This window comes from Pterocles gutturalis, unplaced genomic scaffold (assembly GCF_000699245.1).
Source record: "Pterocles gutturalis isolate BGI_N339 unplaced genomic scaffold, ASM69924v1 scaffold8635, whole genome shotgun sequence".
Lineage (NCBI taxonomy): Eukaryota > Metazoa > Chordata > Aves > Pterocliformes > Pteroclidae > Pterocles > Pterocles gutturalis.
This window is the reverse complement of record NW_010143460.1, coordinates 26,394-53,849: the sequence shown is the minus strand read 5'-3', so window position 1 is coordinate 53,849 and position 27,456 is coordinate 26,394. Positions and strand designations below refer to the sequence as shown.

General features: G+C 41.6%; 1 protein-coding gene across 1 annotated transcript in view; it reads left to right on the top strand.

The window, feature by feature from the left end:
- LOC104459503 (ecto-NOX disulfide-thiol exchanger 1) overlaps nt 1-27,456 on the top strand; it is a gene marked incomplete at its 5' end in the record, with an annotated part of 85,886 nt that overhangs the window by 40,273 nt on the left and 18,157 nt on the right. The window contains 2 exons of the mRNA XM_010084749.1: nt 14,528-14,635; nt 20,529-20,585. Of these exons, the coding sequence (XP_010083051.1) occupies nt 14,528-14,635; nt 20,529-20,585 (165 nt within the window). The remainder of the gene's footprint in view (nt 1-14,527; nt 14,636-20,528; nt 20,586-27,456) is intronic.

The window sequence follows — 27,456 nt, the reverse complement described above, 5'->3', positions numbered from 1 at the left end:
TTTCAATGATTAGCCATAGTCATGACATCCCATAACCTTTGCGCTTTTCATGCAGTTCATGCATGAATATTTAGAAATAAACCTTTGATTTAGATAGACTCTGCTTTATCTCAGCTTGGTTTTGTAAATGGTGAGAGATGACAACCTTAGCTGAAATCTGTCAGTATAGCAGGTGCTCAGCATCTATGGAAATCAGGCTCTCTATGCAATATTAAACGTATAGCCAGGACTCGGGTAGTAATAATTTAACAGGAGACCTGCATTCCCTTTTATCCTTTTGTATATATTAAAATTAATTTCAGACAAGGTAAACCGAATGTCATTGAATTCCTGCATCCTACATATATGTCAGCATTAAAAAAATGTATTCCTCCTCCTTCTTTCTTCTTCATTCTCCCCCGCTTTTTCACACACCTCTTCTTCTAGCTTTGAAAACTAGAGAACAAGTGATTTGAGCTGCAGCCTGAAAAGCAGATTTAGCTGAGAAAAAAATGGATGCATTTTCAGGATTAAGACTTTTTTTGTAAACTTATTTGGTGCCAAACAATAGCAAATAACACAACACCAGTGTATTTTTAATGTACTTCTACCATCTGGACATTTTTCAGGATTTCTTCCCACGTTCTTTCCCACATTGCTGCAGCTCAAACACTGTGTTCAGCTTTGCACCCCTCACTACAAGAAAGACGTTGAGGTGCTGGAGCATGTCCAAAGAAGAGCAACAAAGCTGGTGAAAGGCCTAGAGCACAAGTCTTATGAGGAGCAGCTGAGGGAACTGGAGTTGTTTAGCCTGGAGAAAAGGAGGCTGAGGGAAGACCTTATCACTCCTTACGACTACCTGAAAGGAGGCTGTAGTGAGGTGCGTGTTGGTCTCTTCTCCCAAGCAGCAAGTGATAGAACAAGAGGAAACGGCCTCAAGTTGCACCAGGGCAGGTTTAGATTGGGTATTAGGAAAAGTTTCTTCACTGAAAGGGTTATCAAACATTGGAAAAGGCTGCCCAGGGAAGTGGAGATCTCCATCCCTGGAGATATTTAAAAGACGCGCAGATGTGGCATTTAGGGACATGGTTTAGTGGTAGACTTGGCAGTGCTAGGTTAACAATTGGGCTCGATGGTCTTGAAGGTCCTTTCCAATCTAAATGATTCTGTGATTTTCTGGACTGATGAAATTAATGTTTATTTTCCCTTCCATCACTCCTGCTGATCCGAAGTAGCATCAGCAAAATCATACAGACGTTTGCTTATGAAGTGTACCTTATGGGCAGTAGTAGCAACTTGCTTATTTATTGTATCTAAAAAAGAAAATCCTTTGGACTAAAGACATTGAACTTAGAGGGGTTTTAGTCAACTTCCTCCATAAAACTGTATCACAGTTTAATTTTATACCCAGTGTGAGATCTCAAACAAATAGAAATAATGTCTTGTATCCATGGTAACAAATGAGATACACTTTACCTGATTTTTAGATGGAAATTGAATTAACTTGTCACTGCTGCATAGGTGGTATTGCTTTCAATTTATTCCTGTATGAGAACACACACTTCAAGCAGATCACTTTCCAAATGGCTCTGTTTTTCCAGAGAAAAATTATTCTGTAACAAATCTGTGATCCCAAGGAAGGGTGTTTTAGTTGCAACTATTTTTACAATACTTCGGAGCACAGCTTTAAGAATTTTTTAAATCTTGTCTCTCTGTCTGAAATGTTTTACTAGATAAATGACTATAGGTAATGCAGAAAATGTAACCCAGTAGTGTTGCTTAATGTTTACCATTATAAGACTCAGTTTTCAGTGGGTATATAATTTCTCCAAATTTTAACCATTTGGGTTAGCAGTTGCACATGGAGCAGCAAGCAGCATTCTTTTGAAAAATTCTCATCAAAATATTTCAGCCATTCCAAGAATAAAGCAAAAAAAATATACTTTTCTTTTTTGTTGTCCACCAAAGAAAATTCTTAAGGAAATGCACTTGCCACCTTCATGGTTTGAAACAAGGGCTCAGAATTGAATGGTGAGTTGCTATTGAATTAATGACGAGGTTTCCATATCCTTTATAAATTCTGCCTGAAACTGATTATGTTACAAGCCTTTGAGAAATGTCAGTTTGACACATAGGAGATGGCACTCATTAGCATGTATCCAAGTAAATTTTACATTTTTACTGGTCGTCTGGGGTTGTTCATGAACCACCTCCATAGCACAACCATCAGTGCAATGTTTTAGTCCTCAAGTTAGTCCTAAGCTGACTCAGCAGACCTTCTAGCATGGATCTCTAATTGAGCAAGTTAGTTCCACCTTTTTTGTCAGGCTTAATTGGCCAAGTTATGGGGCCATGCTTGCATGGCTGTACTGATGCCTGAACTGGTTCATTTGCCAATAGACTGGTAATTCTTCATGGTGCTTCATTACATCATGTAAATGTATGATAATGTTCTGTCCTCTCACAACTCCCTGAACATGATGGGCTGAATTTAAGCTCCTGCGGGAAAGGGTGTAATCCAGAAATCCCCATTTAAATCATGCTTTCACCTATGTTCTCTTCAGGAAATGTACACAAGTGCCTATAGTTCTGCTATTGCAAATGCCCGGGTATATCTGGGACATTTAAGAGGAACCTCATTACCCTGGTCCCCTAAAGGGACTGATTCATTAGCTGAGCTCAGGTTCATGCTCCTAACCCACACCAACGGCACAAATTCCCCTTTGTTGGCGGTGATGCATTAAAGCCTAGCTATGGGGTTATTGTATGAGCCAGGGATGTGCGGGTGTGCCTATCCTAAAATTAGTGCTCAGTGTGGAAAGCAAGAACGATAGGTACAGTCGTGGGTGGTAGGCGTAGGGCTGACATAAAGGCTGATACACTCCTGAGGGTGCCACTGACTCTGTTAGCTTGGAATGTCTCAGCAGGAGACTGAACATACTCTGGCCCTGTTGGTGACCCATATGGGTGTCACTTTGATGGAGCATGATGAAAGTCTTCTTTTGTCTTGTCTTCTTTTTTTCCCCAAACAATATCAATTTCACTTGAATAGCAATGCAGATTGCAAACCTGAGCACTCAGAAGCTCGAATTGCCAGAATTGCCGCCTGTGTATTTTGCTTCGTGTGCCTCAGAGACCCTTCCCTGTTTGGTGCCGCAGACAGAGAGTGCAGTTAATCATTACCTATTCAATACCTTCCTGTCCTTGCTGCTCAATATGCAACTCGAGGTCTTACTGCAAAGGCCACATTGCTTCTGACATTTCCTACCTACTGAGGACTAGCTTTTGCAGTTTACTAATCATTTAGCACATAAAATAAGTAGCATATGCATCTGAGACGTATACACCTTTGTTTCAAAGGGCTCTGATAAATGCCAGATGTCTAGCAATCCTTTCAGGCTTTTGGTGTTCATCCAGGGAAGGACAGTTATCTCTGTGATGATATAGCTCACCGTTGTGGTCGGGAGGGTGAGAAGAGCTGCTCGAGTGCATCACACCTCCCTCTTTACAGTCGCTCCTCCCTTGAAGGAGGATGGCCAGGGTACATATTTGGTGAAGAGGACCATGGGGTGCACACAGCTTCCCCACTACAGTCACCAGGAGCTGGATTAGGACCCTTTTGTCTGAGACAGCACAAGGGTCATCTCTAAGCTTTTTAAGCGAGATCATATACCTCTAATGTATAGTAATCATTCTGAGCAGAAAAGCCAGAGGTAGGTAGTGTTGGCCTCACTGTGCTTCCTTTGGAATGAATTGTGTTTCTACCATTCCCTGCCACTGGAGCAGAGCTAGTCCATTTCAGATGTCCCCACTGATTTTTTTTTTTTTTTTCTACAAGCAAAGATAGCATTGCTCAGGTCTTCCCTCTCCTATCCTATCTGAAAAGTAGTTTTTTCTCATACAAGTAATGGAAGAAATAATGATTCCCATGGTCCACTCTCTTTCAGTGGCAGCAGGGAGGAAAAACACATTTCTGTCCAGGAGGTTTGAACAGCTAGTAGGATAGGGTAATATGATGGGTTGTTTTTTTTTTTCCTCTTCTAACCAATCTACCACCTATTAAATTCCAATAAGCCTCAGCTGGCATTTAGGTCTGCAGCTCTCAGATTTTTCACAGAAGTTGTAAACTGTCACAGACATTCCTTTCTTTCACAAAAAAAAGCTTTCTGAAATGTCAGAAGTCACAGACACATATGCTGTTGTCTGAAAATTGCCAAATCTGGTGCCATGTGAGTGCTATGACCATTATAACAACCATTTACCTTTAAATATACAGTCTCTAGTAGCAGTTTAGCACTGAAATTAACATCATTGTTGAATAGATGAGGCATATTATGGCTAGTATTAATATAGCCTAAATGCAGAGGAGATTTGTAGTCTTTTTTTATTCACATACCTTTTGCTCACTAAACAACTCTTTAGCATATAATCCACCCAATGTACTTATGCACAACTACAAACTGATTCTTCTACAAATGCAGTATTAAAGAGAAGAGTAAACAAAAGAGATAAAAAACATTACCCCTTGTATTTGCATTTTACCTACTGAATAAACAGATGAGAATAATTAAGTTGGACATTCATATTACACTTGCAGTATGAATTCCAGTTAGATCTTTCTGTTTTCCTATAAAAGTTGCACTGAAGTGGTAATGGCAGTATTGGTCAACACTGATAAATTTATAGGGAATGGATACAAGATAAGCACAAGGGACTGGACACAATGTCCAGATGTTCACTTCCAGGCCTGTCTCTTCTTCTCTCACCCTATGGTTGATATTTGGAAACTGGTTAAGAAATATGTCTGCTGCCAGGACAGAGAGAAATGTTCCCGTAAGTGTTATCTTTGTTCCATTGGGCTTTTCAGGGCTCTGTACAGTACTGTTCACGTTCAAACTTCCAGAAAATACTTACTCTTTCTGGTTATATTAAAAAAAGAGCAGCTGGCAATTAAGTGCTAATTATTTACCAGATCTCAGACAAGCCAAATGGGTTCTCCTCTGTGTTTAACAAGCTTTCCCTATTGAAGGTAGTGTTTAATTTCCCTCTTCTGCCACCACCACTTCAACAATATGAGAGGAAGTGTAAATAAGGGCCCACTGATGCTTTAAGCACCATATTCTCTATAGCTGTTCTAGTGGTCAGATGGTGGAGGGTAGCATCTCTTTGCCTGCTACCACTGGTAAAGCAAAACTGAGATTGGCAGGAAGAATAAGCACTTCAGAGAGAAATAATTGGGTGCACATGTTTTATTTAAAATATGAAAGAAAACAAATAATAGCTGCATTAACATGCTTGTGTAGTCTAGTGGTGGTGAAGGACAGATCTCATAAGTTTTACAGTCCAGCGATCTTACGTGAATTCTTTAAAAGATCCTAAATACCAGCATTGGCTTGCTGACTATATAGTTTGCAAATGTGTTTGATGCTATCATAACTAGGAACTCTGCTTCCACTACTAGAAATTGTGTTTCAATGGGAATTACACTGGGTAAATCGCTTCTCTTCCCTAATGTCATTCTTCTCATTAAAATGTGTCAGATCTTTTTATTCTCTTTCCAAATAAATAAAATATTTAATCTTGAATAGGAAGTCAAAATTTAAAAAATATCTAATTTGGTTTGTTGAGAAAAGAGCATTCTGCATCATGCTCAATTGCAGTCCCACGAAAGAAGAGATGGTATCATACAGTTCAAGTGCCATTGCCTGGTAAAGAGTTATCCACAATGGACAGGTACAGGTGAAAGGGTGGACAAGATGAGGTTGCCATGAATGGATGATCATGTCTTCTTTTGACTGTGCATCATACCAAGTGCCAGCTGGTTGCCTTGTAAGACAGATATGAGGGCAGAGGGAACATGATGCTCATCTGGGATCAGCTCTCTTCCTTTGATCAGGATCAGAGCAAACTGTAAGCCCACCTGTCCACTCACCTATTGCCAGTAAAGTCAAAGGCTATGTAAAATGCCAATCAACTCATTTAACAAAGGTAGGAGGGAGCTTTATTGATGAGGTGCAATGGGCTTTCGTCAGACTTCTTCCCCCTGACAAGCCACCATCAAAATCAAAGACCTTGTGTAATCTTCTGTGAAAGTCAGATCCCAGAGGACAATCCCTGATGCTAACACTATCTATTAATAAATTGTGAGAATTTCAGTTCTGAGAGGAGGGATTGATTCTGTAAGGTTCCTAAGGACTTGGGTCTTTTCCTCATTAGCTGCAAAAGTTCGTAGCTGACTGAAGAGAATTTGTCTTTCTTGGGAAGTAAGAGATATAGTTAAAAGTTACTTGGTGAAGGAAAGCTGTAGACTGGCTCTCAAGCCATTCATTGCACCATCAATGTTCTCCTTTCATCTGCTGTCCAGCCCCTAACACTGCCTCTTGTATTTGGTGTGGCTGAATTACTATGCCTCATAGAAACAAATGTAATTGAGAGCTAATTATCTGATTTCTGTTAAGTATTCTTTAGAAACATAGAAGAACAGAAGTCAGAAGGTATGTCTGGAGGTCAGGTACACCATCCCTCTGCTCAAAGCTCTGGAGTTGTCTGTTTTGCTCAGGACCTTGCCCAGCTATGTTCTCAGTACCTCCAAGAATGGAGAGTCCACAGCTTCTCTTAGCGTTCTTTCAAGTGGCTGGCCATGCTCACTGTAGAATATTTTCCTTATGTGTAAGAGAAATGCTCCTTGTTGAATATGTTTCTATTTGCTCTCAGCCTTTATCCAAGAAAAGGCTGACTCTGTCTTCTCTGTAACCTCCCTTTAGGTAGTTTCAGTGTGTCTGTGTCCATCTGTCTATTTTCTCATTTGCTATATTTATCAGGTTCAGTCCTGTCTGCCCCTACTCTGAGTGCTGTAAAGCTGTAGGACCTCTGCAGTCAATCTAATAGCAGGGGGAGAGGAGCACGGAAACATCTCCCTAAGGAAGCAGCTGGATAGAGTTCTTCAGTAGTGCCACCATATGCACTCGCCTGTCAAGTATGTTCACCAGCTCGGTCTGAGATGGTTAACCTGTGGAGCTAACATGTACAGCGTGGTCTTTACCTCTGGCCAGAGAGCCAGAAAAACTCACTTTGCAGGTGGATGACCAGCAAGCAGGAGCTGAGCTGTTGGTGCATGTGCTCTTCAACAACCCGTGGCAGGGGGCCAGGGCTTGGACTCTTTCATCATTGCAAACCCCATGATCCATTGAAATAACACCATCCATGTAGTTCCTGTGAGACAGGCGGTCCCTGAGAGGTGGGAGGGATGAGAAACATTGCCCTATTACACTATGTTCCTTTTTACTCCCTTCAATAAATCCACAACCACACAATCATGCTCTTTATCTTAATAATACCTTGTCACACCTTAGGATGGCATGTATGTTGCCCTTACTGCTGCAACATGGCTAACTTCCTTGAGGGCTCATTTCTAAAGCTTCTTTGACTTGTCTTTCACATTCTCTTGTTTCCTTGGTGATTTGTCTGGCCTCATCAGTGTCTTGTTACTAATGCATATTTGCTCAGCTGGGAAGTCACTTTCTCATTACTCAAGCCTGCCATGTGCTGGCCATTTGTGATACGAAATCTTGTCTGTCTTACAAAAAGAGAAAAACACCCTTCCAGACAGCCTGTGGAATTACTGGGAGAGAGATTTGTCTTTTTGTTTTGCAACTGGTTGTGTACCTGAGATTTCATTTTGATTCATTATTTCTTTTCCTTCTACCTGTGGAGGATTCTGAAAAGAAATATTTACTGCCCTTCCCCTCTGTATTTGAGAACAGCTTTTCAGAATTTTGAAACAGTTATTTTCCTTGCTGATGTTTGTCCTTTTCCATTTGGCAGACTCTAACTTGTTTTTCTTTCTATAAAATAAAGTTAGAAAACACACATTGAGGTTTTACATGGGGAAAATATAATAAAACCTCAGAAATTGCTGTCTTAAGTGAGTGTTTTAATTTTTAGGTGAAGTCTGCAGTCCTTTCAATGACTGTGAGTTCATGCTTTTTACATCTCTGGTTCTAGTGAAGCTTAGGGGAAAGGGCTGCACTTTTGCACAAGTGAGGACTGCTTCCCGGGGTTACTGTTTAGTGTGCAAGCCCTGGTTTCATTGGGACTGAAAAATGTAGCCTTGGCTGGGATACAGCTTGCCTATTTGAGGCATTTAAGTTTTGCTTTCATTTTAGGTACCTAGTGAATCAGATCTCCCCATTTTTCCTGTATAGGGATATATTCCCTATACGTAGTAAGTGGAGAGTAATGTGCTGCCCCCAAACATTGTATGGGTAGGAGAATTCAGTTTGCCTGAGTTCACTGGGTGTCTAAGATGGCTGTTCAACTAAGTTGGCTCTGTCAGGCTGTGTAAGACCATCCATCTTTGACTGATATACTCATTTTAGAAGACTTTGCCACAGATCTGGACACTGCAGCTGCTCTAGAAATGGGAGAGTCTGTGCCTCCTTCCCATGGCTAAACAGGCTGGGTTTGCTGAAACTGCCTGCACAACCTGTGGAAAAGTCATCAGTCTCACCTCAGAGGTGTTCTTTTGTCTGCTCTTCTTTGCTTCCCTTTCGTTAAGGTCTTTGTAACCTTTTCATGCTTTATTTCAAGCAGCTGTAGAGAAAACCATAACCAAAATAACAGCAGCAGGACCATTCAGCAGTATAACTGCTAAACTTGTGGCAAATGCTGGTTTTCCTTTTCATTATTCTGTCAGCCTTACAGTATCTTAAGTACAGCCTCAGGCCCTGTGGTCTCTTCTGATCTGCCTCCCTTTTCTTGGCATGCTAAGTTGATGGTTTCATGCTGGAAACCATGCTTTCCTTCTGAGACCCTTCTCTGTCCTGCTAGGCTCAGTGTGTGACCATTCTTCTAGATATGTCCCTAATTTATATTTAAATGTACACATGTAATGCTGCCTTTTGGGGAGAAATGAAGAACAGTAGGCAAGGAGGAGGAGAGGAAAAAGAAGGAGTATTTCATGGCTGCACAGTGGTACACAACAGCAAGCTATTACTTTCCCTTTAGGGCTTCTCATATATTCCGGTGTGTTGTTCGGTTGTTAGCATTCTTGGCCACACTGGCACTGAATTGTACACAGTCTGAGTAATTCAGCTAGCTTCAATAATGCCATCTATATTTAATGTTTCAGAAGCTGCAAAGATTGGTTTAAGATGGTAATTTTCTGTCTGCAATTTTGAGATCTACGCAATATGGGCCGTACTGGACTGTCTCTGACAGATTCAGTATTGGAGGTGGGAATGTGTGAAAAAAAAAACCCAAAATAAAACACACACACTCTTCCCCCCCGTAAATAAATTAGCTACCCACTTATGTACAGAGAGGATTTGGTCCTCGTGAATGAAGGAAGCTTAAAACTGGAGAGTGATATTTACCATTTCTGTGTAGCAGACTCCAGATCTGCCAATGGAAACAAGCAGTCTGACTTGTGTTTTTTGCCTAACGTACATTGACAGATCTCTGGAGAGACAATCTGTAGGTTAATTATATCTCCTTTCCTGTCTCCTCTCTGGAAATGCCAGTAAGAGGATATCAGTTATGTCTGCCTGTCTGATCTGGACCTACTACAGGGCTCCATCTATTAGGGACAACCTGGCAGCCACAGTGACAAATGGCTTTGATCACACATAGACGAGTTGAGATTCCAGACTGGTGCTGGTGGAGCTCTAGGCTGTACAAGTGTCTCTCCAGCATCCTCAAAGCTGTGATGAGCACTGTGAGATGCTTTTCTGCTTCCTGACACAGGGATTTTGGCCCAGGGAAAAGTCCCTTATACAACTTGCAAGGGACCCCCAGAGACCCAAAGTATCACACACTGAGAACCACTGATCTGGAAGACAACAGGAGAATCATAGAATCATAGAACGGTTTGGATTGGAAGGGACCTTAGAACTGATCGAGTTCCAACCCCCTGCCATGGGCAGGGACACCTCCCACTAGACCAGGTTGCTCAAAGCCTCATCCAGCCTGGCCTTGAACACCTCCAGGGATGGGGCATGCACAACTTTTCTGGAAAACGTGTTCCAGTGCCTCACCACCCTCATAGTGAAAAATTTCTTCTCAATACCTAATCTAAATCTACCGTCTTTCAGCTTAAAACTGTTACCCCTCCCCCTATCACTACACTCCCTGATAAAGAGTGCCTCCCCGTCTCTCCTGTAGCCCCCTTCAGGTACTGGAAGGCTGCTCTAAGGTTTCCCCAGAGCCTTCTCTTCTCCAGGCTGAACAACTCCAACTCTCTCAGCCTGTCCTCATATGGGAGGTGCTCCAGCCCTTTGATCATCTCCGTGGCTCTCCTCTGGACTCACTCCAACAGGTCCATGTCCTTCTTATGTTGGGGGCCCCAGAGCTGGATGCAGTACTCCAGGTGGGGTCTCACGAGAGAGGAGTAGAGGGGGAGAATCACCTCCCTCAACCTGCTCGTCACGCTGCTTTTGATACAGCCCAGGATAGTGTTGGCTTTCTGGGCTGCAAGCGCACGTTGACAGGTCATGTTGAGCTTCTTATCAACCAACACACCCAAGTAATTCTCTTCAGAGTTGTTCTCAATCCATTCTCCGCCCAGACCATATTTGTGCTTGGGATTGCCCCAACCCATGAACAAGCCTGGTATTTTCTGTCTGTGTAACCGAGAAGTCACTCCTTTGCCTAAGGAAACTGGGGAACTGCTATCTGAATGTCATGGCTGTGCCACAAAGTTGGGGACATCAGGGCTAAAAGGAAGGGGTGGTAGAGGTGAGACAAGATTGAAGGAAGGAATATTTTGATAGCTGTGCTGGCCGTAGCTCTGAGAGACAAGCCAGCAGGATACAACAGGTGGGAAGCAGGGAAGCAAATGCTGCATGAGTGGGTGGGCAAGGGGAAAGCTCTGGCAGAAAGGCTGGATAAGATGGCAAAGTAGGTGGAACAGTATCAGACAGCACAAACATTAAAACCAAGAAGAACAATTTTTTTATTTAATTGATTGTGGTGTATACTTGCAAGCAATCTGAATGGCAGAAGAAGTATCTTTAGGATCAATTTTTAATAAGCACATTTGTGTGAAAAATAAAATAATTCTGAATAATTAAATACCATCATCCTGGCATCATTCATTACAATCTTTATGGAGCGGCTGTCTGTTTATAAGCAGGCATGATAGTAGTCCCTGTTATGAAATTTGCCTCAGTCCTGCCAGTGCTCTTCCCATTTGCTTCTGATTTTGCCAAGCATCACATGTTTGTGCTGAAATTTTTCAGGCTGTTCGTCTATCTTAGGCTGACAATTTTTTCATTCAAAGCTGTTTCTTCATTTTCCAAAATTATACTAGAAGGGGAAAATACGCTGTTTGGCAGGAATAACGCCTTGTTGCAACTTCGTGGTGGCAGCATCAACCACTCAGGAAAAAGACATCTCAGAACCTAACCCATGCAAAATGGGCAGGTTCTGCAGCTTTTAGAAATAAATATGTGGCACAAATGGAAAAAAAAAAAAAGAAGAAGAAGAAGAAGGTTAAACTCCATCAGAATGACTACAAGGTTTAAGCAATTCTGACATTTTTGGGGGTTGAATGGGAAGGTCCCAGTTCTGTGAATTAAAAATTTTATGTGTGACTGGCAATATGGTGCCTTTAGTTACAGATACGCTGTTTTTCACCCCCATGAAAATAAGACCCATTTGCTGTCTTTGAAAATAGGAGCCTATGCACGCCTGCAGCAGTTGACTGTTTAACCATTAAGACTGCTGGAAGGTTTTATCTCATATCAAGTCCTTTGCGGCTTATATTGCAATGAGAACACGCACTTTTACCACAGGGAAACTGAGCATGTTGGATGTTTTCCTGGTATTCCTGTTCCTGGCTGGTCCAGAGCCAAGTACAAGGATGCAGAGCAGGAAGCATCTGTCTCTTTTGTGCTCTCAGGGAGTGTCTTCCACATCACGTCCACCCATGCTCGGACAGCTTGGGAAAAATTGTCTCAAACACAAAACAGAAAAAGTCAGGATTAAAGGAAGAGGGATATAATTGGACTAAATCATAGTGGGAGGTAGTAGTGGGAGATGTGAAAATAAAGCAGTGGAAGTTTGTGAGCTGATCTGTGGTATGGGGAGGGGGTGAATAGGATATGGAAGGAGATTTCACATTCATTCAGTAGTGAAAAGGCTTTCCAGTGGCAGAGATGGACTGAAAACTCACTTGGGATCTTGCAGATGGGAGTTTATATTTTTCAGAAGGATGGGCTGTAGTGTTTCTTCCAGAAGCTGGAGTTAAATCCGTAAACGAGGATGAAGGTGCAGTCTGAATGGTGGCGATATTCTCCTTGGATATACATGTCTATTCACTTCCTTCAGAGGCTGTGAAGCAATTAAGGTCTCTCTTGGTTCTCCTCAGACTCCTTAGTACTTGTAGCACTGCATGGAGGCAGTGATGATAATCAAATCCCATGCTTCAGCATTTCAGCTGATTGCCTGGAGAGGCAAAGAAGGGCTTTCCTCCCCCAGTAGCTGCATTCCTGGCTTTGTGTGAGGATCATTTTGTTCATTTTGGCTCCTCCCTTTGAATCAACAGAGGGTCACCATGCTGGTGAGACATAACTGCTCAGAGAAGACAGATGTTTGTGGTTGAACTGGTTGCAGCTGGGAAGAAGAGGATATTTCAGCAGCCCCTGTTAGATGACACATCTGCTTACCAAACCTCAGGTGTCTCAGCTAGTGACCCTTGAGAGGGCTTATGCTATCCTTCTGGTGTCTTGTATGCCCTGCTTCTCTTCTGAGGATTGGAGTCCTTTCTTTCTAAAGTACAGACATTAGCTAGAGCTATCCTGGGTGAAGCTTAGTGGTCTGTAATAAAAGGCGGTTACACGAGGTGACCAAATAAGTCCCTTCTGTGCTAAAAAGTTATGAAATGTCTGGAAAGCTATAAATGTGATAAGAACCCGCGTGGGTATCAGTGTGTGACATATGACAGTATACACAAATCCAGTATATCTTCTGACAATGTAGGGAGCAATACCCAAAAGACAAGATGAACACAGGCCTGAGGTGGCAATCCATCCCCGGACAGCAAATGCCAGAAGTAGAGCTTCCCACACAGAAGTAGGTTGGACAAGAGCCTCAGTGGAATAGACCTTGTTATTTCGTGCAAAATCTTGATATTTGAAGTGCTCTTGTGCTGTGGTAGGGTGAATACATGTACCTGAATGTCTCTTGGAGGTTCCCAGGGAGCAGCCCAGGTGGTGAGATCCATCAAAAAGCTAACAGAGCTGGGCTGTAGAGTGTGTGAGATATGATCAGACATATACCCACATGTATTTTTACTTTAGTGGCTGAATTAATCCATCATACTGAGGTTCACTTACAACAGAAACACACAGCCAGTTACTCTGTCAGTCCCTGAAATGTCATCTATTTCCAAGCAGCTCTGAAAACAATACTGGCACTGAGTCCTTTGGTGCCTGGGACTTCCAGTGCAGTGGAACAAGGCCAGGGACTATTTCTAGGTCTGCTATTTGTAATTTACCAAGATGCTGAACACCTGCAACATCAGTTCGAGTCAGAGGTACCAGTCCTAAGCACAAGCATAAACTAAGCTTTAGATGCTTCAATACGTGGTTAGATCTGTAACAAAAGTTAGAAAAGCAATTCCTTGTTCAAATAGTCCTTAAAAAGGAGTGTGCTTGCAAGCAATGTGTTGTCCCAGAAAAACAGAGTTTCCTTTCTTGATCACTAAGGGGAAGCACCATAAACTCCATTTTAATCTCATGGTTGTCTCCTCTTGTTCTTCAGCAGTGTCTAAAATTCATCACATCAATACCAACATATATAATCATCTCAGAATTAATTAAATCTACTGACCTGCTCTTGACAGTCACAATAAATCTAGGCAGAACGTAAAGCTAACCAAGACCAGAGGACGTGGGCTTTTAAAGATGTCCCTACATCCCAGAATTCTCCTCATAAAAATAGGTTTCGGTCATAGCTTTTTGTTTTGACAGTTCAGTTCAACAGTCTTCCTGGCTGATGTATTGATTGCAGAGTGTCAGTCTTCCTGATCTAATAAAATATCACAGCACAAGGGAAAAAAATGAAAGCTTTTGTCTTCTTGGCAACTCAGTATGAAAGATTTCCAGAATATTGCTTTGCATAGAATGAAAATGGCTGTGGGCCAATGACTAATTATATTAAAGGGATGTGCTTTTAAATTATTTATGTACCATAGTGTTTACCCTAGTATTATTTAAACCACCGCATATACTTCTACAAATAAGATTTTGGTTCAGATTAATGTGGCAGTCACTCTGTGGGTGATATACAGTACCAGGAGTTTCTACTTTAATGCAACAAATAGCTTAACACACATTAACAAATACATTACTTGTGGAGCATTGCTGCAGGAGATGCAGATGAAAATAATTTACTTCTGGTTCATTTAGACACAGCAGATTATGCAACGATAACAAATGTAGGAGCAGACTGCAAAGCATTGCTTGAAATGGGAATTTATCAAACTGAGGATTTAAAACTGCTTTGGATCCAGACAGCACTAACCAGAAATTTTTTTTCTTTTGTGCAGCAATTGCTGAGCATACAGGAAGAATTAAATAACAAAAAATCTGAACTCGAGCAAGCCAAGGAAGAGCAAACACATACACAAGCGATGCTTAAAGTCCTGCAGGAACAGGTGAGTACTTCTGGTGGGAGAGAATCACAAAATCACAGAATGTTAGAGATTGGAAGGGACCTTGAAAGATCATCTAGTCCAATCCCCTGCTAGAGCAGGAACACCTAGATCAGATCACACAGGAACGCATCCAGGCGGGCTTTGAATGTCTCCAGAGAAGGAGACTCCACAACCTCTCTGGGCAGCCTGTTCCAGTGCTCTGTCACCCTCACCGTGAAGAAGTTTTTTCTTATCTTCAAGTGGAACCTCCTGTGTGCCAGCTTAAGCCCATTGCCTCTTGTCCTATCACTGGATGTCACAGAGAAGAGCCTGGCTCCATCCTCCTGACACTCACCCTTTACATATTTAAATGCTGGCTTGGGCATGCTGAGGGGATGGAGGACTAGTGGCTTCACCTCCAAAATCCATAGGAGTCTGACCACTGACTGTGCTGTGAGCAAGACATAACCTTATGTGGCCTGTGTGTCTGCTCTGATTAGCATTTGTGAAAACAGCTGAGGCTGACACAGAGTTTGAGAAAACAAAGTGAAAAGTGACCCTTATTTTATATTATCAAATATTGAATTTAATGTTTTGAGTAACATTTCCTCTTATGTTATTCTACACAGATATCAGTGATGAGTGTTTTCACTCTGCATTAAAATAAAATGTTGGGAGAGTTAAATATACCTGAAACAAAGCAGTCTTTTCTTTTAAGACTAGAATTGAAGAAAAAGAGCCTGGCATCTCCTGTGTTATTCATGCAGATATGAGTATACAAAAAACTTTATCATAGTGGCATTAAAAAAGTAGTTGTCAATGCACTTACTCAAGCAGTGAGAAGCAAACCTCTGTAAATCTGATTCATCGAATCATAGAGTCATAGAATTGTTTGGGTTGGAAAGGACCTTAAAGATCACCAAGTTCCAACCCCCCTGCCATGGGCAGGGATACCTTCCACTAGACCAGGTTGCTCAAAGCCTCATCCAGCCTGGCCTTGAACACCTCCAAGGATGGGGCATCCACAGCTTCCCTGGGCAACCTGTTCCAGTGTCTCACCACCCTGACAGTGAAAAATTTCTTCCTAGCATCTAGTCTAAATCTTCCCTCTTCTAGTTTAAATCGATTATCCCTCGTCCTATCACTACACTCCCTGATAAAGAGTTCCTTCCCATCTCTCTTGTAGACCCCCTTTAGGTACTGGAAGGCTGCTCTAAGGTCTCCCCAGAGCCTTCTCTTCTCCAGGCTGAACAACCCCAACTCTCTCAGCCTGTCCTCATTATCATATAATTCTTTGATACTAAGGTGTTCTATGTCAGTGAGAAGTGTATTTGATAGTATTGTTTTATAAGCATGGTAAGATGGATAGTTACACAGTAAAAGGATCTGGTGCTAAATCTGTAAATCTGGAGGTGAGACAGTGAATTCTGTGCAAGCACAATGTGCACAGATATGTGTTGTCTGTACAAACCATGTGGCTTGGACACACTGAAATCACAAATCCTCACCTGTGCTGCACAGGCACAGTCTCTGCTTTGAGACCTTATTTTGATCCTTTCTATATAAACTTTGAGTTAAAATATTTAGTGACTTAGTTAAGTATTTGCAGTTTAAAGACTGTGGGATCTGAATTGCTTAGATGGCAGAGATTCAAAATGCTAATGGTTCTTATGTTCAAGATTTTTCAGCATGTATGTCTGAATATGTCTGCAGACAGACATACATTCAATATGCATATTAGGAAAAGAAAATTATGCTTATTTCAGATTTTTTTAATGCTCATTATATAAGCTGTGACATTGTTCCACACCTAACATTTGCCTTTGAACATATCTAGTGACAAATATATTCTAGAAACTAATAATTTAGATTCTGAAAAAAAATAAGCTTTTATGTTCATGTACATGTTATTAGCACTTACGGTTACAAAGATAACCTTCTAAATGAGAACTGATGCAAGACTGTATTACACAAAATGTCATGAGGAAGAATGGATTTGTTAATGACAGAATCTTTATAAACACAGAATCCACCCAATCTCTTGAGTTAATGGCATCTCATTTACATTTTTACATGGCATTCAAGGTATAGTGTTATATAATACTTTAAAAAAAAAAGAAATAATGAAATTGCATGAGGTTATTTTATATCTTGGTAGCAATTAAATGCTGCAAAAATGTATAGGAAGATCTTACAATACTAGGCACCAGTAGGAACCACCAGGGCAGACTTTTGAATCTCTGCAGACTCCTGCTAATTACGAATCAAATGTGCACTCATGCTAGGCAGACAGAGGAATCACTAGCTGGAAGAAAGGCAGAATGGATATGCATTTCTCTTGAGAATTAGCTCTGAAGCATGCCTAAGGCCCAGACTGCAAGTAGCCAGAATTCCTAAGGAGTGCTATGTAGCCAGTGTGCTTCTCCAACAACCCTGAACCAGTTCCAAAACTTTCCAGAACTGCAGAAGACCTAACAGTAATGACCCCCGCCTGCCAAGGCTCCCAGCTTTCCTTTACAAGCACCACAGCTCATCTGTGTCTTTTATCCACAATGGGTCTTGAAATTCATCCAGCAGAGTCAAGCAAATATGAACATGCATTTCAAAAATAAATAGCACCGGGCTCCTGCCTTGATTGCCTTTTCATCTCAAGCTGGTGGAGGGATCCTGTCTTGCCTTGCCACGGGTATGTTTGCAGAGAGAGGTGCAGCTGTGCCTGAGCACATCTGCTGGCTCAGCACATCTCATGTTGATCCAGTTGCACTAACCCAGCCACATCCAGGCTGGCACAGCCTGCTGGGAGAGGTTCTGCTTTCTCATGCACCATGTTGCATTACTGTAGCCAAAAGGCTACAGATCAGATCTGGCCTGTGGTTTGTCAGAGGGATTCACACCCCCTGGTTTGTGTCAGACCTACACCTGACACAGCATTAGATGCATCAGAGACTTATAATTCCTCAGCCCTTCTCCTTTCCTTTTAGGTAGGCCCTTGGTTGTTACTGGCACTAGTTCAGTGCGTTGCCTCTGCATACTCTCTGCTGATAACATCATGTTCACCACCAGCCTGCGATGGAGCCTGCATAGGTGGTTAGGCAAGTCCGTTTTTTTCCAATATTGTATGGTTTTCTGAGGTTCCTATTCCAACATTTCAGTATTTAGGATGTGAGAGAAGAATATATTTTAGTTTATATTAAAAAAACCCACAATATTGGAAAAAAAAGGGGACTTTACCCCTTTAGGTTGTAGGAATACAGCTGCACATTCTCTGCCTACAAGTTTTTCACCATTATCTCCACCAGTTCACCTCCACCTCCCTACTGCATTGGTCCTAGTGTAGATGGGATGCTAGTACCTTCTTGCCTGAGCACCCTTTTCAGAGCATGGCAGGCAATAAAAGAGATGGAAAAGCTCAAGCATCCTGTCTGCATAAGAGTTAGAATAATCAGCAGATCAGTGCCAGGGCAGTGATGGTGGGAAACCATGGTAGGCTAGTGGCTGAGCCCACTCTCCTGTTAAATGCACATGTGGCTGACAGGGGAGTGACATGTCACCAGCAGAACAAATGCAGAGCATTGCCCAAGAAGCCAGCAGTCACCAAGGGGTGATGGCACTTTATCAGCCTGGAAAAGGAAAGGTAAAAGTTAAGTAATGAACAGCACTCCATGAGCATTCAGGATGTGGCTTAGTGTGCAGAGCAGTTTTACATAGCTGAGCACACTCTCCTGACCTCATATTCAGATGAGTAATTCAGCTGAACTCAACAGGACTGCTCACGTAAGGTGAATTTCCATAATGAATCATTGGCAGAATCAGGAAGCGGCTCTTTTGGTCTCATCGCAGTGCACAAATACCTAACTTTGGTGCTTGACTGGAAGTAGCCATCTCCATTCATTCCTACCAGCCATCCTCACAGTGAGGTGGTTTCACAGGACGGTTGTTTTTTCAGAGAAGAGAAAACATGTAGCATTCATTGGAAATGCATCATCCTGCTGTCAGTATACATTTCAGACTTTTCGAGGGCATTGAAAGATGAGCATCAGTGAATTGAACGAGGACACCTGACGAGTTTGCAGTGCTCAGCTATCCTTTGTACTGCTTTATCAGGGATTGCTGCCCGCTTCCCTCTCCATCAGGAGTGGTTTAGTGGCTTGAACTGCAGTTCCTCAACCGGTGCAGCTTACAGTCCTGCATAATAGGGTACACAAGAGACCATGTCCCATTTACCTTAATTGTCGGTTGCAATAAGCTGGGACCTGAATCATACACAGTTTAGCTGTTCCTGTCGCACATCAAAAAGATGATGGAGGTAACCTAGCCACGCTAGAGTGGTAGTCCTCCAATGCTTCTGGATCAGACATCTAATCAAAACACAAAATCATAGCATCATAGAATGGTTTGGGTTGGAAGGGACCCTAAAGATCATCTAGTTCCAACCCCCCTGCCATGGGCAGGGACACCCTCCACTAGCCCAGGTTGCTCAAAGCCCCATCAATCCTGGCCTTGAACACCTCCAGGGATGGGGCATCCACAGCTCCTCTGGGCAACCTGTGCCAGCATATCACCACCCTCACAGTAATTTTTTTTTTCCTTATATCTAATCTAAATCTACCCTATTTCAGCTTAAAACTGTTATCCTTCATCCTGTCACTTCACTCCCTGATGAAGAGTCCCTCCCTATCTCTCCTGTAGGCCCCCTTTAAGTACTGGAAGGCTGCTCTAAGGTCTCCCCAGAGCCTTCTTTCTCTAAGCTAAACAACCCCATAATAGTATTCCTGTTCACCTGGATTTTAGAACTGTTGCAATTCAGGATCACAGCTGTATCATCAACAGTTACATCAATCCCAGCTTTTCTGGCAAAAACAAGAAATCATATCATACGTAGGAGTTCTACCAATTAAAAGTGGTGGAGAAAACAGAGTGTGAGAGCAGCAGAGTTAAGACATTGCAAAGTAGAATAGAGAGAAAAGTTGTGTTTAATGTTCCCCACCTCCTCCCACCAGACCCCCACCCCAGATATCTACTCTGAATTAAGTCAGAATAAAAGCATGGCCCTTCAGAGATTTACCTAAAGAGTAAATGGTTCTGAGTGCTTCTTTGAGTGTACAAACCTCCATGGCTTATAGGCTCAGGAGAGCTGCAGTGTCTCCTGCTTTCCATGTTTGCTGAACCACAGGGTGTATGACTGCATATTTCAGTGTGGCTAGAGACATAGTCTAGGACATTGCTTAAATCTTTTGGGAGTCACTTTTACAACCCCCTGTAATCCTGGATTTTTCCCAAAAAGCTAATTCAGGAGGAAAAAAAAAAAGAAATTTGTTCAGATCATATATTTGGAATTGGCAGTGTCTCCTCAGTTCTTCCTGCCACTGGCTAAATAAAAGAGCTGTTCTTCTCTTCACCTCCTTTTCCTTCATACCTGGGAGCCATGTCAGTTATTTAGATGCTTCCTCAGGAAGGAAATATACAGTAGCACTTCAGCATCTTAAACAGCTCAAGATATATAATTCAAAAATAATTGTTAACAAACCACTATTTAGCTAGCGGCAACTTGCAAATATTGTGAAGTTTAAATTAATAACAACAAGAATGGGAAATGAAATTGTTTATTATTCTTGAGAGCCATTCTGTACACTTTTTATGCCTTGAAACTACTTTCTAATCTTATTATTTAAAAAATAATGACCCAGTCTTATTATTTTCCTTTTTTTTTTTTTTTTTGCCACCCTATCAAGCCTTAAGTATGTTGGTTTCAGAATGGTTTGAGCAAAAACTCATTAGAATTATATGCTCCATCTGTTTTTCTCATTCGAAGCTTTATAAAATGCTTCTTCAAATAAATCAAAGATAACTGTGTGAAATACTCAAGTAATGTGCTTGTTGTGTTCTGTTTTGTTTTTTTGTTTACTCTTTGCAGTTAAAAAGCACCAAGGAATTAGCAGAAATCAATGAGCATGATGCATCTCAGGCAAATGTACGTACAGCTATCTATGTATAGATTTAGGGGTGTGTATATATATATATATATGCATGTGTATGATCTCAAATTTACTATTTATGTCTTAAAGCTGATAGAATGGCTGAATGATTTGCACATCAGGTTTGAAGTGCCTGGCTTTTTTCCTGAAGCCACAGGTTCAAATCCCAGCAAACTTCATTTCGAGGTAGATAAATTGGGTTCCATGCAATTTACTTTGTGGGATTTATTTGGACGAGACTAACAACCAATGTCCTACTTGCTGCATGTGGGTGTTGAGATACCATGGAAACGACTGCAAGAGAAATGCTTTGCCTTAGTGTCCTGTCCAGGATTACTCAAGCTACAAAGTTATACCGTTTGTCTCTGTGGCTGCCACCTTGCTGCTCAGCAAGTCTGGCAATATTTCAGTTCTGAGTGAAATTATTTGTATACGTGTATAATTTGGAAACAGTTAATTTGCACAAGAGGACTAAATTAATTCATTGAGTCATTATTTTGTGCAAAATCATTAAAGGACTTGTTGAGGTTGTCTTCTAAAACCTATTGCCAAAAAAATGCTTCTGTTATTCCCTCAATGGTTCCAGTCAAAACAGCAATTTGGATAAGGGGAGAGAGAAAAAAGGAAAACTTTCCTGCTATATTTGTCATCCAAACCATGCAGCTTTGTGCTTTGCCATAAATATCTAAAAATTAAAACTGATTATATATGGTATCTTCCTCCTAGCCAAGAGAACTAGCAGCAGTCTGAACGCTAATATATTTTAACATCTATTTTAGTCTAATGTCACAGCCAGGAAAGCAATTTTATTCTAAACATGAATGGGAGGCTCAAATTTTCTGAACTGCTTAGTGATGAGGAAATGTTGTCCTCTCTTTTTTAATCCTTTCCTGAATCTCATTCATTGTGGTCTGTTTCCGCAGTGAAGTCGATAGAGCCTCATAGCTCTCAGTGTTTGGACAGGAGACATTCAATATTGTCTGATAGCTCCAACAAATCTGCAATTGCAGCCTGTCTGCACAGCGTCTTATTGCCCCTTTGAATCAGATTCTGTTTGCAAACCAAAATAAAGATATTAATCTACCAATGATCTTGAAATGCTCACATTTTCTACCTAAAAACTTGTCCTTCTACAACAGCTGGAATTTAACAATATAAGACTCAGAAACTTTCTAAAGGTACTTGCTTCCTCTCTGAAAATTTGGATGAAACAATGTTTTGCGGGTTTTAAATGTTTTAAAGGAAAATAACCGAAATGGTTCAACTTTTATCATTCTGGCTTTTATGTAAGTGGATAAAACAGAAGAGCCTGAAAGTAATTCTTGTATAATATAAAGGTCAGAATGGCATTAAAATGAAACATTTCAGTTGTGTAAAGAGAGTGTTTCAGTACATCATTCACAGATATCTAAAACAAAATATTTCAGAATCTTTGGTTAATGGTAGATTTTTCAAAATGTAATGTTTTGTTCTAGTTTGTATTTGTAGGAATTGTTTAAATGCCTGAATTTTCCATAGGATAGAAACTCTGTGTTCTGCCCCTTTTTGCCATAAGCTCTTCCCATGATGATCTCATAGCAATATTAGACTCCTAAGAAAAGAAGTCAATACCTAAATTAGTGGTGAAGAGGGAAACCAGACAGGTACAATTATTGAGTCACAGTTGCAGCCGTCTATTCAACAATTGTGCCACCATGAAATCAGAGAAAGCACAGCAGCACAAATGGAAATAAAGAGGGGGAAAGAATGGATGTTAAAGCATTTGCTACAGCAATGGACTTTGTAAAATGTAAGTTGAGGAACCTTTAAACAATTGTCATTTATATCAAATATGTCATGCTTAGGTGTTGTGCCTTGCAGGTTGTCTCTCCACATCTGTTCTCAGCAGACTTCATGGTTCTTGCCTTTGGCCAGTGTGCAAATCTGGGATGATCAAAGAGAAAAAGCCTTGGTGGCTCCTACGTGGTTGTTAGTGAACTGTGATGCATATAACGGGATTAGGACATATTTGTTACAGTTGACAGGTTGAATTCAGCAAATGAAATACCTTTACATTCAGAGCAATAGTGGGAGGTGTTGATAAGGAAAAATGGCAACATATGTCTATACACTGAACACACAATCTAATCTCACTATGACGTATTCAGATTACTTTGCAGAAAATCAGGCTCCTAGAAAGGACGGTAGGAAACATTAGGCACACTGCATATACATTAAGAATGCCCATACATTTTCTGCAGTCCTCAGGCTTTCTGCTGATTGCACTGGTCTGCATCATATTTTATATTTAAAAAATTGTTTCTTAAAATAAAACCTGAAAATATTTTTCCTAGCAAACCAGGTAAAGATGAAAATATATACTTATACCTATACTGGTATGTCTTCTACATTTCCATTATGTGAGACCATCCTGGAAGAGAAATAAGGAGCTGGACACCTTTGGAAATAGAAAAGCATCCCTCCTGAAATGTGCCCAACCTAAAAATGGACCAATCATCAGTTTTTTTCTCTTGTTTTTGCAGGAGAATTGAGCACAGTTAACTAAGAGGCTGGAGCGATTGCAATGTTACCTTTCCTGCCTTGGCAGTTCACACACAAATCTGGGGGAAAAAACCCAGAAATTTTAGTGTATTGCTGGTACATCTGTTATTTCCAGAAAGCAAAACCATCTTACAAGGCTCTGTAAACAGTCATAAGGGTGTTTCATGAGTGACTTGCCAGGTACACGCAGTAATATTTGTTATGGCTGTTGACATTTCCCAGCTATACTCTGTGTCAGGAAAGGCCAAATGTCAGGCTCAAGCGGTACATAAAGACCGAGATCCTGGTCCGGTGTTAACAGAGACTTCAACACCCAGGACTGCCAGAGGTGCTGTCACTGAGCATTAATTTCCTTCAGCGGTTAGGAAATATTGCTTCTTGCTTCTAATCTGCCCCCCTTTTAATTTCCTCTTCATTGCTACATATAATGATATTTAATTCACATCTCTGTCTTAACTGAAGGGAAAATAATGGTCAATGGACAATATAATTTCAGATATAATCCTCTTCCAGGATGTTCCCAGACTCTTGGGACCTGATTAGTCCAAACATGAAAAAAAATCTTGCTTGGGAGGTGTGCTCAAGTAGAGAACATTTTACGAACTGAAAATGCTAATCTCATGTTTTGTGGCTAACTCTATAAAGGCTATTTATTCCTCCACTGTTTCTGTAAATTCAGTGGCTTTTTGTGGAGCCTCTTTCATATAGGTTAATTCTGTGTTTTGAGCAAAGATTTCCTTTTCTCACTGCTAAATAGATAGGGCACTCCATAAAAATAGAGTTCTATAGCCGTGGTGAATTCACACCTGTTTCGGGAGTGTGAGGGTTAACGTCCATGGTATCTCTCTATTGTTAATGGAGAAGGGGAGATTTTTTTTACACAAGCCTCTTTTTCCAAGAGTTTGGCTTTCTCGACAGCTACCTGCCTTCCTTAGATGGAGGATAGCTCCTGTGAATATCTCCTACCCCTTGTAAAAGTGCCATAAAATGGTAGTCAAGAGTATCAGTCCTCCAAGTTCAGACCAAAGCAAGAGATGGGTCATGGCCACAGAAGCATTTTGAATGCCCAGATTGCCTTTGCACAGTAAAGTCTTGACTCTGTAAATTCCCATCAGGTTTAATAAGCCAGGATTTCACCAAAAGACTTTCAGGGTTACTTCATTATCACCAGCGTGAAACAAATGAATATATTTCAGAGGGTGAAAGTGATTTCACCACAATTTTTTTAACAGTTTTTTCTGTTTGAGTTTCATTGTCTGAACAAAGTAATGACTTTGACCTCATTAATCTGTCTGCCTCCAGTTAGCATCTCCAGAAGCTTGGACACAATATTCTGTGGGTTTTTCTCCAGACATGAAATCAATAATATTAAGTAGAGATGTATTTTTCCATTTGAATGCTTGAAACTGTTATCAGAGAATTTCTCAAGTTCAACCAAGCGTCTTATAGTTGATGTTGATTCTTCCTTTAATTTTTCTCCTCTCTAACTACTTTTCAAGCGGTTACCAGATGATCCCGACTCTGAGGAGAAGTATACCCAGGGTGAAATATTTCAACCATTTGACTAAATTGCTCATTTTATGCTACACTGAAAGTGATGTTATTCCTAACTGCACCTTAGTCTTCTCTTTTCACATAGTATGGTTAATCACTGGTGATTTTTACCAAATACAAGTAAAGACAGCTCTTAAATGAGGCTCATTTTTGCAACGAACCAGGCAAAGATTTAAAAAGCTAACCCCCCTCCATTTTTTGAGAAGCCTGTAATTCCATCAAACTCATCGGAGTTCAGTTCTTCTCCTTCACTATGAAAACCTTTAACAGAAGCACCCAAGGGTACCTGCTGTCGACGTCCTGTGTCAGTGTATGTGTTGGTACACAGCTGCCATGGATAGGGCACCTTTGTGCTGTGAGTCTGCTGCACATCGACCCAAGTGAGATTAAAATGGCCCTTGATCACAAGGAGAGGGAGCTAGAAGAGTGCAATGCTCGCTTAAATCATCCCAGTGGTTTGGGACTAGAGAACAAAAGTTGTTTACCTTTATTGATGAAGGCCCCAAGTGATGGCTGATGTTTTTGCTTCACTTCTTTATGAGTGCACCAGTCATTTCCTAGCTAACCCATTCTTCAAAGGGCGTGCTCTTCCCATAACAAGGCTCGTGATTAAAAATGTGCTCTATATGGCTAATAAAAGAGCAATTTGGGCCTAAAGTTACAGGCCAGAAATGCCAGTGTAAGACTTACACATGAGAGGAAATTGTGTGTTTCTTTTCCATCTGAGCTTCCCAGGTGCCTGGGATTTGTGAGCTGTGAACCTCAGCCTCAGGAAGCTGATGACATAAGTCAGGGAGTAGCTGCCTCATCTTGGCTGAGGTCCTCTGGCCTTGCAGCAGGCATTTCTGGAGCACACAGGAGTGGGTGGGAGCTGCAAAAAGTGAGGGGATGGCAGCTGGGTGCATTTGAGGGTAGGGAGAGGGTGCTGGCAGCCTTTCCGTACCTGAGAGCTCAGGGGTGACATCCCCTGCAGGGAATGCCAGAAGTTGGGGTTTACTTTTCTATTCCACCTGAGAAGGTTCAAAACTGTATTTCCCAAAAAGAGCATGGGCTGTGTGCACCCTCCAGCACCTCTTGTAACTGCTCCCCTTTGCAAGATTGTATTCGGTCAACTAATTCATTTAATAAATGCAGTTAATTGCCTAAAGAGAACAAGCAGGTGTAATGGCGCAGTGCAGGGATGAGGATAGCCCCTTGAGGAGAGAGAGAGATGTGGGGTTAGATTTGTCATCATGGGTATATTATCTCATTAGAAGAAGGTGCAAGGACCCTGCACCCTGATTGGAGTAGGGTGTAAAGCCCCAGGGATTACAGAGACCCATTTGCTGTCTGTATTCAGGTTCCTCTGTCCTGGCAGGACCAGGGCCAGGGGGTGAGTAGTGGCCATGCCTCTTCTACTCCCTGCCTTTTCCATGCCAGGCATTTGTTTGTAGCCCTTCCATCACTCATTTCTTCCCATTGCCTTCAATTTAAGGCATGTGGAGTATAACAAATTCAAGCAGCTATGACTGCTTGCAGATCAGCAGCTTTCCTACTTACCGCAGCAGGCATGAGAAATGTCCACCTCATGAATTCCGTACCGTGAGGCCTGAAAAATAACAGGAGTTTAACTGGCTGTTTAGGACCATGTTATCAAGGAGCCTGCTCAGCCTTTGGAAGTTCTTGCATGCTGGTAGATCTAGTCCCCCTGAGTTCCCCTCTTTGCCACCCCACCCCTGGTTCGGCCTGTTAGAGGACAGCAACAGAGTTTTGTTAGCAGATCTCTCTGCTGGTTGAATCACAGTCTCTGTGATTTCAGACACAATCTAACCCTACAGGGAGCAAACAGCTACAGCAGACCGAGGTATATTCTGGCAGAGAGTGTGCTACCTGAAGCAGATCTGGGCTGTAGCAATAACCCCTTGGTTAATGTGCAGCCAGAAATCACACCACTTCCCTTGACCCTAATTAAAAGTGTCAGAGTGGCATCGTAACTTTGCATTTGATTGGAGTGAATTCCCATCATCTGAGGGAGAAGAGAGAACTCTGAGACACAAAGATAAAACCTATTCAGCCACCCACTCAGCAAATCACAAAAGTTTTTTTTACTTTAAATTTCATATGAGCTCCACAGGGAGACTGTTCTTCAATGCCCAGAGTTACCTGACATTTTAATAATATTCGATCATTATGTGCTGCCTTTCATCCCAAAGCATTTTCACCGAGTATTTATACTGCACACGTTTACAGGAGTCATCCTGTCATTTCTAGTGAGGAATAACATTCAGGCTTATACATATGCAGCTGTGTGCTTAACCCACACAATGTACAAGGCAGATTGGCTTGCCAGAGCATTCAGACTCCCCTGCAACCACCTGAAGCATGATGGGCCACCGCTGCTTCAGCCACAAGCCTGCTACTGCAGTCCTGGGGATTGTACACCACTTTCATGCTCCTTCCAGCCTGCTGAAGTCCATCAAGGAATAGATGGCAAAAAGTGACAGAAGTGAGAAAGGTCCTTCAATATCACCAGAAGATACTCTTCTTGGAAAAAGAGATCATCCTAATCAAGATCCAATCAAGAGGAATGAGAGCTCAAAAACATTTGTTTCAAGGACTTCTCACAAGACCCGGGCCTCATGGGGGACTTACAACCACCCCAATATCTTTTGGAGGGACCACAAAGCAGGGCATAACCAAGCCAGGAGGTCCCTGGAATGCATTGAACTTCCTTCTCCAAGTGATAGAGGAGCCAATGAGGAGAGGCGCTATGCTGAACCTTTTTCTCACCAA